Source organism: Ovis canadensis, chromosome 2 (genome assembly GCF_042477335.2).
Source record: "Ovis canadensis isolate MfBH-ARS-UI-01 breed Bighorn chromosome 2, ARS-UI_OviCan_v2, whole genome shotgun sequence".
In the NCBI taxonomy this organism is placed as follows: Eukaryota; Metazoa; Chordata; class Mammalia; order Artiodactyla; family Bovidae; genus Ovis; species Ovis canadensis.
This window is the reverse complement of record NC_091246.1, coordinates 210,466,398-210,486,237: the sequence shown is the minus strand read 5'-3', so window position 1 is coordinate 210,486,237 and position 19,840 is coordinate 210,466,398. Positions and strand designations below refer to the sequence as shown.

At 38.5% G+C, this 19,840-nt stretch overlaps 1 protein-coding gene across 2 annotated transcripts in view; it reads right to left on the bottom strand.

Annotated features, from left to right (window-relative positions):
• NBEAL1 (neurobeachin like 1) overlaps positions 1-17,717 on the bottom strand; it is a 153,374-nt gene extending 135,657 nt beyond the window's left edge. For both annotated transcript variants that reach the window (XM_069578035.1, XM_069578037.1), the window contains exons 1-2: positions 17,454-17,717; positions 16,308-16,587 (exon numbers count right to left, since the gene is read on the bottom strand). In XM_069578035.1, the coding sequence (XP_069434136.1) occupies positions 16,308-16,358 (51 nt within the window). In that variant the 5' untranslated portion in view covers positions 16,359-16,587; positions 17,454-17,717. The remainder of the gene's footprint in view (positions 1-16,307; positions 16,588-17,453) is intronic.
• Positions 17,718-19,840: the final 2,123 nt, after the last annotated feature.

The following is a 19,840-nucleotide window of genomic DNA, read 5'->3' as shown; positions in this document are numbered from 1 at the left end:
TTTGGGCAGGTAACTTTATTTCTCTGATCTGTTCTGGATTCATAAAATGAAGATAATACTCTCCTTACAGCACTGTTGAAAGCAGAATGAGATAATACATGTAAGGCATTTGGCAATACCCGACATTTAGCAAATGCTTAAAACATGTCGGCTACCATTAATAAGACACAGATTCTGCTATCAAGTTGGTCATTATCCAATGTCATAAAGTAAGCAATTATAAAATAATTGAAGATCAATTTTATTGATTTTATACTCAAATATCCATCCAATCATCTGCCACTAAAATAATCGTTCATTTTGGACTGTTATGTACCTCCCCACGGGTCTCTGTAGTTTTAGTTCCTCCCAGTGACACACAGCTACTAATGGGATTTGTTCAATTTAAATATAATTTTCTCTTCTGCTCAAATACACTCAAAGGCTCCTCATTACCAGAGGATGACGTCTAAACACTTAGAGATGTACTGTCCAATGCAGTGACCACTAGCTGAATGTGATGACTTAAATTACATTCAAGCATGAGAAATTTTTACCTTTTCAAAACATCCACTGGGAGGCTTTAGTAGTAATAGGATTATGAGAGCCATATAATTTCACCAAGTTCTTATGGGGTAGGGTTACAATAAGAATAGCAGGAACACCTTCCTTTCTCCACATAATGATATTTGGGTTTTAATATTCTTTCAAGCTTCCCTGATGGCTCAGTGGGTAAAGAATCCGCCAACAATGCAGGAGACATGGGTTCAATCCCTGGGTGGGGAAAGTCCCCTGGAGAAGGATATGGCAACCCACTCCAGTATTCTTGCCTGGAAAATCCCATCAACAGAGAAGCCTGGCAGGTTACAGTCCATGAAGCGCAAAGAGTTGGACATGACTGAGCACAAGGCGCACACACACATTCTTTCAAGTTTTATAAACTTTTAGATACACACATATATTTCACCTATATCCTCATCCTCTAATGAATTACTTTTAAGCAAATCCAGACATCATATTTCAACCACAAATACTTCAATACATAACCATAAAATACACCTTTTAAAATATGACAATACTATCAATCTGAAAAAATTAGTAGCCCTTTAACATCCGTTGATGTTCAGATTTTCCTGACTTGCTCAGAATTGCCTTTCTTAAACTATCTGATAAAGTCAGGACCCAAAAAAAGTCCATAAATTGCAATTTGTTGGTATATGTTTTAAGTCTTTTTAAACCAATGGGTTTCTATTACATTTCTTTTTTCTCTAATTTATTTGCTGAAGACACTACGCCATTGGTGATTTAATATTTCTCATATTAGAGATTTTGCTGACTGTCATTTAACATGTTTCTCAGTCCTCTGTATTTCCCGTGTGAAGTAGTAAATCTAGAGATTGTCAGATTTAGGGATTTTCTGGCAAAAAATACAACACAGGTATGTTATATATGTCCTTCAGAAGATATAAATCTAGTTATCTCTTCTGTGATGTTGGAACTACTGATTTTCTTTTCCTAGATTCAGTATTTTATTATGAGTAATTTCTATAATAAACCTTATAATTCCCCTATGATATCACCAGGACTACTAGAAAGATTTGCAGAATGAAGAGCTATTATTGATTTACTTTCAATCTCACTTCCAGATTCTTAATTAAAATTATATCCAGATACAGATTGTGTTTATGCTATTTACACAAGGTATTAAATAATGGATAATTTTTTATTAATCATTCCTTAATGTTTGTCAATCTTCTTACTTATGTACACTTCCCCGAACAACTGAAAAATAAACATAATAAAGTTCATAATTTTACATTAAAAAAAAAACTTACAATTTCCTCACTCTACTTTGGGCTTATTTTATTCTTTCATTGTCGTCTTGAAATGGATAATTTATCTATAATATTAATGTATTCCTGCATAACAAATTAAATTTAGGAGCTTGAACAACAAATATTATCTCAGATTTTTAGAGCCAAGAATGGAAAAACATTAGCTGTGTGGTTCTGGCTCAGCATTTCTCCCAAACCTGTGATGAAGACAGAAACCAGAGTGTAGTCACAGCAAAGACGGACTGGCTGGAGAAACTACTTTCAACTTCACTCAGGTGGTGGTTGGCCAGGTTTCAGGTGTTCACATAGGGTTCTACACGGGGCTGCTTATAACACAGCAGCTTGCTTCCCAGAAAGCAAATGATACAGGGAAAAGAGAACAACTGAGATGGAAACAGTAGAAAAAACAGTGTCTTTTCTAATTTCAGAAACAATATACCATCACTGTTTCCAAATTCTATGCATCGGGAGAGAGTAACATGGAAACTTTACCACATATAAAGTAGATAGCCAATGGGAATTTGCTGTATGACTCAGGGAACTGAAACAAGGGCTCTGTAACAATGAGGAGGGGTGGGATGGGAGGGAGGTTCGAGAGGGAGGGGACATATGTATATCTATGGCTGATTCATGCTGATGTTTGACAGAGAACAACACATTTCTGTAAAGCAATTATCCTTCAATTAAAAAATAAATTAACAATAACAACAAAAATTCTACAGGTCATAGACAAACCAATACCATGTAGGAGGATTGTAAAAGGGCATGCATATGACAAGGTGGGATCTTGAAGGCTTGGTTACCACAAATGACTAGTTCATTTCATTTTAGCCTTTTTCTCTAACACATTTATAGCCACAAATTTTCCCAGGTAATGGTATAGGTACTTCCCAAAAGGATCTAAATGTGTACTCTTATCATTCAGCTCTCCCCCACAAAAATTCCAATTTTCCTTTTTTTCTTGTTCTTTAATCAAACCTTTGTTTTAAACTGTATGACTTTTAAAAAAATCTTCTTGCAATTTGTTCCTTAGCTGCATTTCTCCTTTAACTACATTCTCATTAGAAAACATACTCTATTATTTCGATAATCTGAAATTTGCTGAAACTTGCTTTAACTTCTGTCATATCATCATTTTTGTAAATATGTGTGCTTGAAAGGAATGTATGGGTATAATGCTCTATGTAAGTCCCTTTTAATTTGTCAACCCTACTATTTCAATCCTGGTAGCTCAGACAGTAAAGAATCTGCCTGTAATGCAGGAGACCCAGGTTCAATCCCTGGGTCAGGAAGATCCCCTGGAGAAGGAAATGGCAACCCACTTCAGTATTCTTGCCAGAATTCCACAGACAGAGGAGCCAGGTGGGCTACAGTCCATGGGATCCCAAAAAGTTGGACAAGACTGAGCAACTAACATAAAACATACATTGTTTAAATCTTCAGTATCTTCACTGATTTTTTTTTTTTTTTGGTCTGTTCATTCTATCAGTTACTGAGAAAATGTGTTTTTAAAAACTACAAACCTATGTTAACTTAAAAAAACCTATCATGACTGTCATGTGTTTATTCCTCTCTAGTTCTGTCAATGCTTGTTTTAGAGACTATGTTATGAGGTGCACATGATTTAAAATTGTTGTAGTTTCCTGGGCTTCCCTGGTGGCTCAGTGGAAAAGAATCCACCTGCAATGCAGGCGATGCAGGACATGCGGGTTCAATCCCTGGGTCAAGAAGATGTCCTGGAGAAGGAAATGGCAACCCACTCCAGTATTCTTGCTTCCCTGGTGGCTTAGACAGTAAAGAGTCAGCCCGTCTAATGCATGCATACGTTTTCTAGAAAAATGGTACTGATGAATTTATTTACAGGGCAGCAATGGAGAAATAGACATAGACTTACGGACACAAGGAGAGGGGAGGAGAGGGTGAGATGTATGGAAAGAGTAACATGGAAACTTATATTACCATATGTAAAACAGATAGCCAACAGGAATTTGCTGTATGGCTCAGGAAACTCAAATAGGGGCTCTGTACCAACCTAGAGGGGTGGGATGGGAGGGAGACGGGAGAGAGGTTCAAAAGGGAGGAGATACATGTATGTATACCTATGGCTGATTTATGTCGAGGTTTGACAGGTAATTGCTGTAAAACAATTATCCTTCAATTTTAAAAATCAATAAATTTTTAAAAACAAAAAGAATTTGCCTGCAGTGTGGCAGACCCAGGTTCAATCCCTGGGTAGGAAAATCCCCTGGAGGAGGAAATGGCAACCCACTCCCAGTATTCTTGCCCAGAGAATCCTGTGGACAGAGGATCCTGGCAGGTTATAGTCCATGGGGTCGCAAAGAGTCGGACACAACTGAGGGACTTAACACTTTCACTTTTTCACTTTTCAGTATTCTTGCCTGGGAAACCCTATAGACAGATGAGCCAGGCTACAGTCCATGGGGTCCCAAAACAGTCCAATAAGACTTAGCAACTAAACAACAATAGTACCGAAAATTGTTATATTTTCCTGATGAATTGAACTGCTTTTGTTTTGCTGAAAATGGCTTTATTTCAATTTTCTCTTTGAAGAAATGTCACTTGGTTGGAAATTCTACACTAGCCTTTCCTTTAAAGATATCAATCCATTATCCTTTCCTTACAATCATTATTATTGAAAAATCAGGTGTTAACTTGTAATCCCTTTGAAGACAGTTCTTTTTTCCTCCGGTAGCTTTTAAGCTTTCTTTCTTTTGCTTTGGTTTTCTGCAGAATAACTAAGGTTTCACTATGACGTATACTGGTATGGAATTTGTTTTATTTGTTCTCTGTGGGTTTCACTCGACTTTCATCAATCCTAGAAAGCTCTCACCTGCAATCTCTTCAAATACTAACATTCATTTCATGCTTTCTTTACTCTTTTGAGACCAATTAAATATGTGTTAAATCTTCTCATTATTCAGTCTTCCATATTTTCCAACTCCTTGACTTTCTAGGACATATTCTAAAAGAATTTTTGTGATCTTCCTTCCAACTCTCTAATTCTCTTCAGCTATCTAAACTCATATCCCTTTTATTGGTCTTTAATTATCATTATTGGGATCTTCTTTTCTATTTCTAGACATTCATTTTTAAAACTGCTAGGTCACTTGTATACTATATTTCTCTGATTCTAAAACATAATTTTTTACAATTTGGCATCTTTGAAATCAAAATGCATCTTACAGTTGCTCTCAGGAAGGGTGCTGTTAGGACATATTTGTCATAGCCTGTGCAACCCTAGTCGCAGGCGTTCACACTGATGTTCTTTCACTAGGTGTGTGTGCACGGTTGATACTCCAACATCAGCTGCTGTTGATGTTGAGATTAACTGCTGTTCAAAATGTCTTCAAAAAATTATACTAAATTAGGCAGCAAAATGGAGCTATTCAGTACAGAGATATGCACGAAAACAGAGCAGCAGGGTACAACGTGACATTAATGATACAAATTTATATTAAGATCACTTTTCCTTTGTACTTTTGGTCATGCCTTGTGTGTCTGGAACATCCTCTGTGACTATTAAAATTACTAGGGCTTCCCTCATAGCTCAGTTGGTAAAGAATCCGCCCCCAAAGCAGGCGACCCTGATTTAATTCCTGGGTCAAGAAGATCTGCCGGAGAAGGGATAGGCTACCCACTCTAGTATTCTTGGGCTTCCCTTGTGGCTCAGCTGGTAAAGAATCAGCTGCCTGCAACGTGGGAGACCTGGGTTCAATCCCTAGGTTGGGAAGATCCCCGGAGAAGGGAAAGGCTACCCACACTAGTATTCTGGCCTGGAGAATTCCATGGACTGTATAGCCCATGGGGTCGTACAGAGTTGGACACAAATGAGCAAACTTCACTAGCAGTTTCAATTTAAAACCTTGATCAAATGCTACCTCTTCAACTAAGCTATCACTGATGACTTCATTCATCTTCCCTTAGGTCTCACATCGTACAATCTAAGAGGAAAACTGACTCCAATTGGAAAAGCATGTCACAGTCAATCAGATTAAAGATATAAAATTTTGATGGAAATTCTGATAAAAAGCCAGTCACATCCAGGAAAGATTTGGAAGCCATTTTAGTGCAAACAAAAGAAACTATATTCTAAAAGAGGCTTGTGCATAAAAATAAGCTAGAATATACCAACGCCTCAGTTCAGTTGCTCAGATGTGTCCGACTCTTTGCAACCCCATGGACTGCAGCACACCAGGCTTGCCTGTCTATCATCAACTCCCGGAGTTCACTCAAATTCATGTCCATCGAGTCAGTGATGTCATCCAGCCATCTCATCCTCTGTCGTCCCCTTCTCCTCCTGCCCTCAGTCCCTCCCAGCATCAGGGTCTTTTCCAATGAGTCAGCTCTTCACATCAGGTGGCCAAAGTACTGGAGTTTCAGCTTCAACATCAGTCCCTCCAATGAACACCCAGGACTCATCTCCTTTAGGATGGACTGGTTGGATCTCGTTGAAGTCCAAGGGACTCTCAAGAGTCTTCTCCAACACCACAGTTCAAAACCATCAATTCTTCGACGCTCAGCTTTCTTCACAGTCCAACTCTCACATCCACACATGACCACTGGATAACCCATAGCCTTGACTAGACAGACCTTTGTTGGCAAAGTAACGTCTCTGCTTTTTAATATGCTATCTAAGTTGGTCGTAACTTTCCTTCCAAGGAGTAAGCGTCTTTTAATTTCATGGCTGCAATCACCATCTGCAGTGATTTTGGAGCCCAAAAAAATAAAGTCTGACACTGTTTCCCCATCTATCTGCCATGAAGTGACGGGACCAGATGCCATGATCTTAGTTTTCTGAATGTTGAGCTTTAAGTGATTTTGGAGCCCCATAAAATAAAGTCTGTCACTGTTTCCACTGTTTCCCCATCTATCTGCCATGAAATGATGGGACCAGACACCATGATCTTTGTTTTCTGAATGTTGAGCTTTAAGCCAACTTTTTTCATGTTCTTCTTTCATGTTCATCAAGAGGCTCTTTAGTTCTTCACTTTCTGCCATAAGGGTGGTGTTATCCGCATATCTGAGGTTATTGATATTTCTCCCAGCAATCTTGACTCCAGCTTGTGCTTCATGCAGCCCAGCCAGCATTTCTCATGATGTACTCTGCATATAAATTAAATAAGTAGGTGATAATATACAGCTTTGATGTACTCCTTTACCAATTTGGAACCAGTCTATTGTTCCCTGTCCAGTTCTAACAGTTGCATCCTGACCTGCATACAGATTTCTCAAGAGGCAGGTCAGGTGGTCTAGTATTCCCATCTCTTTACCCCTCATGAAGAAGTGACGTGAAGTGAAGTCACTCAGTCGTGTCCAACTCTTTGCGACCCCATGGACTGTAGACTACTGGGCTCCTCTGTCCATGGGATTTTACAGGCAATAGTGCTGGAGTGGATTGCCATTTCCTTCTCCAAGGGATCTTCCCAACCCAGGGATCGAACCCGGGGGTCTCCCACATTGTAGACAGATGCTTTACCATCTGAGCCACCCCTAGTGAGAAAGACTTTAATTTTTACTTTAGATATTTCTTAGATTTTAAGTAACTATTCATTTGTGTATGCATGCTCAGTCATGTCCAACTCTTTGTGACCCCATGAACTACTGCCCACCAGCTTTCTCTGTCGTGGAATTTTCCAGGCAAGAATATTGAAGTAGGTTTCCATTTCCTCCTCCAGGGGATACTTCCAATCCAGGATCGAACCAGTATCTCTTGCATTGACAGGCAGATTCTTTACCACTGAGCTACCCACACACAGGGTTAATAAAATGCGATACTTGATCAACAGAGTATAGAAAATTATCATTTAATATTAGCAAAGCTTATAAAGACCAACCTCTTAAATGTTGGAATATTAGGTATGTCCTGTTAACTTTTTGTGTTTTTCTTGGAGTTTTACACACAGTGAACAGGTAAAAACATTCCTGGTTCAAGTGTTTTCAGGCGTCAGTCAAGCGGTCATTTACCAGTATGGTGTCAGATGTCAATAACAGGGAAGGTTGTACATATATAGAGACAAGGGATACACAGGAACTTCCTATTCAATTTGCTGTGAACCTGAAACTGTTCTAAAAAAATAATTTACTTTTTTTAAATGACCAAATTTCTAAAAACAGGAAAAATATAAAATTCAAGAGATAAAATGACAGTAAATAACATGTGTATACAGCAGGCATCCAGTGTGTGTGTGTGTGTTAGTCACTTAGTCGTGTCTGACTCTTTGTGACCCCACAGACTATTGCCTGTTAGGCTTCTCTGTCCATAGCATTCTCTAGGCAAAAGTACCGAAGAGGACTGCCATTCCCTTCTCCAGAGGATCTTCCTGACCCAGGGATCAAACGAGGTCCCCTGCAATGCGGGTAGATTTTTTACCGTTTGAGCTACAGGGAAGTCCCAGGCATCCAATAAAACTAGCTAAATTGGACTAAAATAAATTCTTTAGAAAGGAAAAGGATATCGCTACATAGCCATTAAATAAATATAACTTTGACACTTTTAAAATGAGGCTTAGAAGCTTAAAACAATGTTCAAGTTTCACATCAGATGGAAGTTTTTCAAATTTATATCTTAATGTTTTGTAGTAGCAAATCTAATTTATACAGATTTCAATCACATGCATAAAAGTACTCTAAAAATTTCTGAATAATGAAATTTTTACTTTTTACATATCTGTATTTTACTAAATTTTTTCTTAAAAAATTTTAAAACTCAGTAAAACATCTTTACTACTTTTCTTAGAGCATAAACCAAAATTAGAAAGTCTATATATTTTCATGCTTCAAATGAAGTTCATTAGAAAAATGAAATTTTATATTTTAAAATTAAATTTATATTTTGAGAAAAATTCTAAGTCAAAATTATTCAATAAAAAAGTATACACTCACCTCACAGTGACAGTGTAAGCTGAAATAGTACATATCTTTCCTACTATTCTAAGGTTTATTATCAGGAAAGAGTATGTAGTAGTTAAACCAAATGCATCAAATAAAACCACTGATTTTTTTTTCAAAGAGGCAAACTTTTGAAATGCTTGAATGACTTCTCTGTGAAATGCATGGACCAGTTAATGCTTTGGTTCAACCAAAGAGTAATTTTACCAGTCTAAATCTAAGTCACAATACATAAATTCAAAGAAAATGCTGATATTCCTTGGATGTAGTTAAGAATAAGTTTGAAAGGTAGATGAGTACAAAAATCAAGAGTAAACATTTACAACTTTAATGGCAGTCTGTCATAATTTTAATTCTGTTGAATTCAACTTAAAATAGGGACTTGTATTTTTAACATCTTTTTTCTCCATTCTTTTTAGAACTACTTTGCTAAAGCCACCAATAATCTCTTAACTGTGGAATCCAATACATGCTCCATAATGCTTTACTTCAAAGCTATGTGGAATTGGATACCACTGACTACTCCCTTCTTTGTAATACCTGTCTACTTTCAGAGGCAACCACTCATTCCTGGTTCTCCCCCATTCCAACTCCTAACTCTTCTTCCTCTATCCTCCTCTTAAATGATAATGTTCTTCAGGACTCCCTGACTTTGATCCTCTTTTCTTCTTACTCTCAAGTAACTCTTCAATAATTGCCACTGTGACAACTCTCAGATCTTTATTTCCAGCATAGATCACCTTCTAAACTCGATCTTGTAGGGGTGTTTCTCTACTTAGACGTCCCTCAGGCACTGCAAATTCACATGTTCACCTGAAAACTTAGTCAACTTGCTGAATGGGATGACCAAGTTTGTAAAATCCAAAAATCTGAAAATTATTTTAGGCTCTACCTTTTCCCTCTTCCTCCACATCTACACACTGATGGGCTATCAATTCAACCTTCTACCAGGGAAACTTAAATTATGGTATTCAAAAGAAAAAAATAAATTTTCATGCATCTTAACAACTTTTTAGTATAGTGTATAAGTTCACAAGTCAAACTACAAAGCTAGTAATATTCCTTTCCTAAGGGCAACTCTATTAACAAAAAGTACTCATTTCTTGCTTTCTTTCACATCTAACTTCCTAAAATAAATATGTAATTGATAACCAATACTATTAAGCTGATGGTTTTGTTTTGCCTCAGAGTCAAACACCACTTTCCTTATATACAAAGTCATTATTAAGCCAGAGAAAATTAAGAGCTATTTCTATCTACATTTTGCACATACCAGAGACTTATTAAAAATGAGTTAAATTATAAGGGTTGATGTATATTGGTACACCCTGCCAAAAGCTTCACTTATTATAACTAAACTTGTAAAAATAAATTATAATTTTCTGATTTAGAAGAGTATTCATTCATCCATTTTTTCCAAATCTATGTATCAAAAGAGGTATTTGCCTTTTTATCTAAATAAAATACCTCTAAAGTCTACCTTCCTTATGAAGCAAAACTTTTATTCTGAAAAGGAAGTTTACTCTGAGCTCATTGCAAAACTATCTATTTCAGTCATATTCCAGATTTAGCAGGACAAAGGGCAACAGCAGGAAATGGAGCATCACCAAGATCCAAAACAAACTTGGTTTAGAGTAAAAAAAAGAAAGAAAGAAAAATATCCCGAAGCATTACTAGGATAATTAAGCATTAAGCTTGGAAGCAAATGTAAATACAAATTAAAAATTAAGACATTCATGAGCAGTTTCATCACTACTGGTTAAAACAAGAGAATATTTCCCACTATCATTATACAATATAAAAACAAAATAGAAGTAATCTTGATACACATATTCACATGATCATATATGTGTTCTTTAAATACTATTAAAGATGATATTTTATATTTCTAACCCTTAAAATGCATTTAAATACAGTCAATTTGTTTTGTTCTCAACAACTTTGGAAGATATGCAAAATAGCTTTATTTTCCATTTGACAGATGAAAAAACTGAAACATAAAGAAATTACATAACCTGATCTGGGTCCTTAAAATCAGAAAGAGAACTGGGACTAAATCTTGGCTCTAATTCTGAAGTTTCACAGAATTTTTCAGTGTAAACTGAATCTTGGAGGAAAAAAAAAAAAGCCATTGTCAAAAATGAACTATGAATTTCAACTCACATTACCAAGTTTCAACATATGTTTTTTACTCACTTTGTATCTTTTTACTGAGTTAATACAGTTGATACTTTCTACTACATAGACCAAAACCAACTTTATCAAAGAATCTGAGAACTCAGTTTATCTTCTGCATACTTTGGTGACCAACTGAAGGACTTCCAAAAGAACAAATGTTGAACAGAAATATATCCTTAGTCCCTCTAAGGGGAACAGTTGTGACAGGGATACATACATGCCTGCTCCCCAATGTATGAATTCCTAAAAGTTGTATGATAATGTACACACCGAAATTATTCTCAGCACCATCTCTCTTACCATAAGCACATTAAGGAAAGAAATAATGTCAAAAGATACAGGGAATAAGAGGGTGCCTAACACAGATAAAATAAACTAAAATCTTTAGAGATTAAAAAAAAAAGCTGCTTTCTACACTTCAGAAAAATATGCCCAGACAAGAAGTACTTAACCACTCAACTAAAATCCAGGAACAAGAGTAAACCTGTTTCCAAGTTAATGTTTAACTTACAAGAGCTATATGAAATGCATTGTTGATGAAATCCTTGACCCTGGGTGGGGATGCCTGTTTGGAGACAAGGAAAGTTCAGACTACATAACTGAATTACTAGTGTTATACACTGGGGCAAGATTCTATACAGAACAGGCATGTAGGGTAATCAGAAATCATCCTGCCTCGATTATATAAAAACAACTGCTGCTGCTGCTGCTAAGTCACTTCAGTCGTGTCCAACTCTGTGTGACCCCATAGATGGCAGCCCACCAAGCTCCCCCATCCCTGGGATTCTCCAGGCAAGAACACTGGAGTGGGTTGCCGTTTCCTTCTCCAATGCATGAAAAGTGAAAGGGAAGTCTCTTAGTCGTGTTCGACTCTTCGCGACCCCATGGACTGCAGCCTACCAGGCTCCTCCGTCCATGGGATTTTCCAGGCAAGAGTACTGGAGTGGGGTGCCATCGCCTTCTCCAATAAAACAACTACATGAGATTAATAAATGGCCTACAAGGAAGATGCATGTTTTTAACAATCAAATCCAATTCCTAGAAAGAGAAAGTAAAAAGTTAGACCTGAAAACTTTGGTTAAAAAAGAACAAAGTTTTATAGCCAAATTTTTCTGAAATATTGAGTTTAATATGTGAGACCCACCTGGCAAACTGGATTTATCTTAATTCTACTTTAAAACTTTAATACTAGGATTTAGGCTTGCAACTAAACCTAGACTAATGGGAAGAAGACATCTTTATCCATCTCTTTAGTATTCCTTTGACCAAGCAGTATTTACCCAAAGGTTCTTTCTGATAAAAGTAATCCTATTTAAACATTTATAAACCTCTCATGAAGTTCTTTTGGGGCTTCCCTGATAGCTCAACTGATAAAAAATCCATCTGCCAATGCAGGAGACCCTGGTTCGATTCCTGCGTTGGAATGATCCCCTGGAGAAGGGATAGGCTACCCACTCAGGTCTTCTTGGATTTCCCTTGTGGCTCAGCTGTTAAAGAATCCACCTACAATGTGGGAGACCTGGGTTTGATCCCTGGGTTGGGAAGATCCCCTGGAGAAGGAAAAGGCTACCCACTCAAGTATTCTGGCCTGGAGATAATGCTCAATGGCAACCTTTAATACATCACTTTAGACAGAACATTATGACAGCATCTTAATATTCATTTACTGCAAATACACTATGGAATATCTGGGCCAAGGTTTGGAGTGTAGCAAACAGGGAAGATGTCTTAACCATACATATTGCCCTGAAGCAGATCTTCATAAATCTTCAAAGTCTTCTTTAGTCAGGTATGTGTACAGTGTTTGATATGAATGGAATACCAACTAAGGCAGCAAAACAGAAGACAGTGTTTAAATTTTACTCATTAAGATGAACTTGACAGTCAAGAAAATTAACTGGTCACCTTGGGAGGATGCTAGTAATCAAGGCATTATTCTGAAAACAAAGAGAAAGAATCAAACATTTATTTTTGCCTGACTTCCCTTTAAGGAACTGTCATCAAATAATTGATGAGACTTTTTTCTATATATGTTCTACTAATAAATAAAAGATAAAATTGGGATATCATAGTTTTTCAAACTCCTACTGAAATAATTAATATGTACAGGCAAAAGGTCACTGATGGCCAAGACACTCATGAATTATACCAGCCTCCCCACACTGAACAGAATGTGAATCAATGAAGCCTCCTGATCTGCCAGTGTGCAAACACCAGCAGAAGTAACAACTAAGTGAAAGTTGTTCCATTCTGTCTGACTCTTTGCAACCCCATGGACTGTACAATCCATGGAATTCTCCAGGCCAGAATACTGCAGTGGATAGCCTTTCCCTTCTCCAGGGGATCTTCCCAAACCAGGGATCAAACCTAAGTCTCCCACATTGCAGGTGGATTCTTTACCAGCTGAGCCACAAGGGAAGCCCAACAATTAAAATCAAGGGAATTCAACATGCAAAACCTGGTTTCTTCAACAAATAAATAGAAGGGATAAAAAGTGTGGTGAGGGGGAACCCACAGATTAAGACTTCACAGATAAATTTTCAGCAAAATACAAGTATGTTTTGTTGAAATACTATGTCAAACAGGAGGGAAATAACACTTAAGAAGCTTAGGAAAGTTTGAAAACTGACCAGATATTTGATAATTTAAAGAATTATACTGAGATTATGTTTTTAAGAGGAGTTCTTACTTTACAGATATATTTTTAAATATTTATGGATCAAGGGGAGATGTATGGAAAGAGTAATATGGAAATTTACAATACCATATGTAAAACAGATAGCCAATAGCAATTTGCTCTATGACTCAGGGACCTCAAACAGGGGCTTTGTGACAGGCTGAAGGGTGGGTGGGATGGGGAGGGAGAAGAGAAGGAGGTTGGGGGCAGGGGGGACATAGGTGTACCCATGGCTGATTCTTGCTATGTATGACAGAAAACCACAAAATTCTGTAAAGCAATTGTCCTTCAATTTAAAAATTTAAGAAAAACATTTATGGATCAGATATGTTATCTGGGATTTCCTTTAAAATAATTCAGGGGTGGGGAGAAGGGGAGGGGAGGCTTATAGCTGAAACGTCATTGAATATGAACTGATAGTTATTGAAGCATAGTAACAGATACGAAAGTGTTCACTACAGTATCCTATTTGTACTGGTTTGAAATTTCCCATAATGAAAGTTTAAAAAAGAAAGATGAACTAAAAAGTATCACATGATAATCCACAGAATAGGGGTTAAAAAAAGAGCCTTGTCCCATAGAGGTCAAAACAAATGAAAATCATATGAGAATCATATGGTGAGTTAGACCAGAATTCTCCTTGTATACACAGTACTACTTAACAAATAAGAGAACTGAGACCCAGAGATAAGTCCTGAGCAAGGCTGCAAAACAAAGCAGCAGAGCCAAAACTAGACACCACAAGTGCAAGCCCAAAAAGAGGTCTAAGTCTGAGCCAAGTTCAAAGAAGATCTGAGCAGTGCTGAAGTAGTCAGAAAGCCCATCAAAGGTGTAAAAAGAAAGTCTTAAATGTTAGTCAAGAGAAAAAGAGAAAGCCAGGTGGTTTGAAGGACTGTGTGCTAGAGTGAGAGCGGTGAGGCTAGAAGATGGTACCACAAAGAACTGGGTATTAGGGAATCATCCTCACTAGCAAGCAAAAGAGTTAAATCTATGATGCATATTTGGAAGCTGAATTCAAGGTGTTGAAAGAAAATAAAGTTGTTGTCTGGCTTACAAGAGCTTATTCATGAGTTGCTGAAACAAAAAGCATTACTTTAAATAATGATTTATGAAAACAGCTGAAAAAAAATATAATCTTATTGAGAGCACAAGTGATTTAAATCTTAAAATAAAAATGGGATTATCTTCCAGCCCAAGCATAAGTTTCAAAATTTGACCACAAAAGGGCTTCAATATTTACTCAAACATTCTCATAAAATAGTAAGGATTCACATTTATGTTAAGTCATTAAAAACAAAATTCTGCGTATGTCAACAAAACTGCACTATCTTTTCAATAAGCACAGTGTCCCTTGAATAAAACATGAACTCGACCTAGAAACAACATGACTAATTAGTAAGAGAGTGTAACTCCATTTACTGTTTTGTCATTCCTAAAGTGTAAAAACCTAGTAAGTTTGATGGATTTTTAAAGGAGTCATTTTCAAACTACTGGGCTCACATACTAAAAGGTAAAACGCATTTTAACTTTTGGCTGACATGTGTTAGTGACTATTTTCAAAAGTAATGAATTGGATTCCTTTTTTATTGGAAGAGTGGCCTATTTTTAAAAATTCATTTCTGGCATTAAGTTACACAAGACTAAAAACTATTTCAAAAATCCATATTAAATATTTCAAAGTATATATCCTTCAGTAAGAAATACCAAACCAGGAAGTCACAGAAAATTCCAGTGTGAGCTCTAATATTTAATATTAAGATAACTGAGATCATCTGTTAAAGAATAACTTTTTCTTTAAAGAACTCAAAGTATTGAAAGGGAGCCCTAAGGGATAATGCAGGAACAGAAGCTGAGACCTTCACAGAGACCGAAAGTAATTTAAGTAATGAATTAGAGATGTTACTCTAACACACGCCAGTATCTTCAAAGTAGTAATGTAGCTCCTCACTTGAAAAACATGTTTTTAAGTAGCTCCATTCTCCTCTAATAACATGCAATCAAAACTAACATGTAAAAATTCACATAAAGATGAACAGAGAAAAAATAATTTTTGAGCGACTAAAGTAAAAATAGTGAGGAGTCATAATAGATAAGAGCACAGACTTGAATCAGCAGTGCTGACTTCCCAGCTATATTCAGAAACAGAAGGGGCTGCTTCTCACTAACCCCTTTAAATTCTGCATCAGTTCTTCTCATTAATTAAAAAAAAAAAGTGGGGGGGGAGGGGTGGTGGGTAATTACAATACACATTTCCCAAGATTGTTGTGAGGATCAGGGAGACATGGTGCTAACATCAGGGCAAGCTTACAGTAACCACTTCAAATCAATAGCCTTTTGATATAATAATCTTTTAAGAGGTTAATTATGAGAAAAATGCTTAATTCTCTTCTCATAAAAATCTCTCTATTTTTACTCCAAAGTGTAGGAGGAAAAACTAGTGCAAATAAAAGTACAAATATTTTACTTTTCTCAAAGGTCATAATTTTACTTATATAATTTTAGGATCACTGAAGACAAATTAAAACCACACCCTACAGTTTTTAATAGCATGCCAATACTGTGTTTGTGTTCAAATCTGATAAAGTGGAAAAAAAGAAAATTCAGTGTTCTTAAAGTCAGTACTGGGAATAAATATGCCATTATCCATTAAATAAATTGCTGATAAGGCAAGTCACAAAATTTTATAACAAAGTATTTTAAAATTAGAAATAAAAAAGGAAAGCAATTACCTTTGCACAATAAAGCATCCAAAGTTCAAAGAGTCTCTCTCTAGATGCCATTCTGGCTTTCACTCTGGCACTTTAATTTTTCCTCAAAAAAAAAAAAAAGTTCAAGACCATAGAGTGTTCATTTTATTTTCCAAGTTTTTCAGCCGTTACAGTAAAGCTCAAAGCAGTAAGGAAAACAAAAAGAAGTGGAACAAATGGACTGCCTTCTAGTCAATAAAATTCAGTTTCAGCAGTTACTCCAACCTATCTTCATCAGTGGTCGTTGGATAATTATAAAAATCTGTGAAAGAGAAAAACATGCAAGCATTTGCTTTAAAAAGAGGCTATCATAGTAACTGCAGGTTTATCAGAACTAGAAATTTATCTACCTCACGTCCACGAACAACCGGCTAAGCTTTTACAACTGACTGAATTTCACAGAAACTTGTTTCAGGAAAACATCACAACTAATACAGTATTTCATATCAACATAAAGTCAGAATCCCCTTGGACAGAACTCAAAGATGAGTACTTATAACAAAAAAATTTGTCCAATAATAATAAACAGCCAAAATGCCACTCATAGACTTTCTATAAACTTAAGAAAGAGCACAACTTACTACTGACACATTGCAGACATAGAAAACCTCAGAATTTCACAGTCGGCTTCTTAAAACTTGTTGGGAATGTTTGCTGTTGTTTTGCAGGGCAGGGCGTGGGGAGGAGGGTGAAGAATTCCTGGTTTGTTTGTTTGAACAATCCTCAAACAGTAAAGGTCGACCAGCCCACCTAGCCTCTCTACCTCTCCATCCAGTAAGAAGAAAAGGAGCACAAACGCACCAGCAAGGAAAACACCCTGGGAAAGCCTCCAAGTGTTTGGGGGATCTTTAAATTTCCACCTCGCAACCCAGACAACCGAAAGGGAGGCAAACTTAATTTGTGCCAAGCTGCCAAGAGAAGCTTTGGAAAGGAGACAAGAAAAGCAGGGCGTCCCCCAACCCGCTATCCACGCCCTCCCGACCGCACCGGGACACGCCCCGGTCAACCTCGCCCCCTCACGGCCGCCCCTCACTCTAGCCCGCGTTCGCCACCAAGCACCGGGGGCCCTCCCATTTCTGCCACGCGGCCCTCGCTCCCCTATGACCCGCTACCCATCACCGCGCTCACATTGGGGGGTTGTGCCGCCGCCGCCGCCGCCAAGCCGACGTCTAACTCGCTTCCCTCGCCCCCTTCCCAAGCCAAAGCCCCGTGTCACCCCGCAGCCAGGCAGGCGGCCGGGAGAGGGAGGCGGGGCGGTGACGGGTCGAGGCGGGGCGCGAAGGCTGGGAGGAGCCAGGGACGGGAGTGCCTTTTCGGCTAATCATTCCGGCCTTTAAGGCTTTACCGTCCCTGGTCACTAGCTGTTCATTGGCCGCAAAGGCTGGAAGGGGCGGGATTATCTGATGCCTCGCCCCTGCATACCTGCGCAGTCTCAGTCGACGCGGCTCCTGAAGACCCAGCGGCGGTCCCCGGCGGACTTCTCTAGACTTCCCGAGCTGGACGAGCTGGAGGACAGACGTGCTTACGTCTACCGCCCGCCGCTGCTGCCGACTGGCAGACGGAGCGTAGGGCTGTTGGCGTCATTTCCGGGAGTCATCTGAGGGCAGGGAACCCTACGGTGATAACTGAAGGAGATTTCATTTTTATTTATATTTGTAAAAAGGGGATTGGTCGGGGCAGTGTGTTGTGAGAACATACACGTGCTCCCACACACCACCCCCCAGTCCAAAATCCTTTCCATTAATCTTGTTTGTGCCAAAGCCCCGTGCCACCCCGTGTCAAACTTTCGCTGGCGCTGAGTGTCAAGTGCAAAACTACTAAAGGCTTCAAAAGGGTTTTGCTCTTACAAGAAAAAGGAAAACGGCAGCATTCACTAGAGATAGAGAGGTAGATAACTTTGAGCGGGATGGGGTTGGAGGGGTTTGAGAGGGGAAGACGCATGAGATTGGTAGTCGCTGAGTCGTCTACCCCAGGCACTGCAGCTTTGCCGGGTTTTCTGTCCTTTACCATCTCCTGGAGTTTGCTCAAACTCATGTCCATTGAGTTAGTGACACCACTCATCCATCTCACCCTCTGTCGCCCCCTTCTCCTCCTGCCCTTGATCTTTCCCAGCATCAGGGTCTTATCCAATGGGTCCGCTCTTCGCATCAGCTGACGAAAGTATTGGAGCTTCCTTCAGCTTCAGCATCAGCCCTTCCAAAGAGTATTTAGGGCCGGTTTCCTTTAGGATTGACTGGGTTGACCTTGCTATCCAAGAGGCTCTCAAGAATCTTCTCCAACACCACAATTTGAAAGCATCAATTCTCCTGATGCTCAGCCTTCTATATGGTCCAGCTCTCACGTCTGTATATGACTGTTGGAAAACCCATATATTTGACTATACGGATCTTTGTTGGCAAAGTGATTACTTTGCTTTTTAATATGCTGTCTAGGTTTGTCATAGCTTTCCTTCCAAAACACAACCGACGGCTGCAGTCACCATCTGCGGTAAATAAAATCCAATCTGTCACTGCTTCTACTTTTTCACCCAAGTGGGAGCTTCCCTGGTGGCTCAGATGGTAAAAAATCTGCCTGCAATGCGGGAGATCCATGTTCATCCCCTGGGTTGGGAAGATCCCCTGGAGAAGAAAATGGCAACCCACTCCAGTATTCTTGCCTGGAGAATTCCATGGACAGAGGAACTGGAGGGTCACAGTCTTTGGAGTCACAAAGAGTCAGACACGACTGAGCAAATAATACTAGGGACAGGACCAGATGCCATGATCTTAGTTTTTTCAATGTTGAGTTTTAAGTCAGTTTTTCACTCTCCTCTTTCACCCTAATCAAGAGGCTCTTTAGTATACATAAGCATACACAGTTGAACATATTATTTTGAACAACTACCTATCAAGAAAAATACAAATTTTAATTTTACTTTCACTTATTTGGGACTCCCCTGGGTCTAGTGGTTAAGACTCTGTGCTTCCAATGCAGGGGGCACAGGCTACATCCTTAGTCGGGGAACTAAGATCCCACAAGCCACATAGTGTGGCCTAAAAAAATAAAAAACAAGCACTTTCACTTATTTTTTCTCTGATGCTCTTCCTTTTCCAAGTATATGATTGTTGATGCATTGTTTCCCTTCTCTCTGAAGAACTTTACTATTTCTTGCAAGACAGATCTACTAGCAACCATTTCCCTCAGTATTTTTTTGTCAAAGGAAGTATTTACAGGAAATTCCCTAGCAGTCTGGTGGTTAGGACTCCATGCTTCCAATGCTGGGGGCACTTGTTCTATCCCTGGTCAGAGAACTAAGAATCCTGCATGCCATGCTGTGTGCCCCACCCCCAATTATTTCGCCTTCACTTTTGAAGAGTAATTTCATGGGGTACAGAATTCTAGGTGCATGTTTGCTCTCTCAGCACTTTAAATATTTCACTCCACTCTCTACTTGCTTGAATGACTTCTGAAGATAAGTCAGATTTAAGTTTCTGTCTCTGTTCCTCTATAGGAAAAGTGATTTTTTTCCCCTCTGA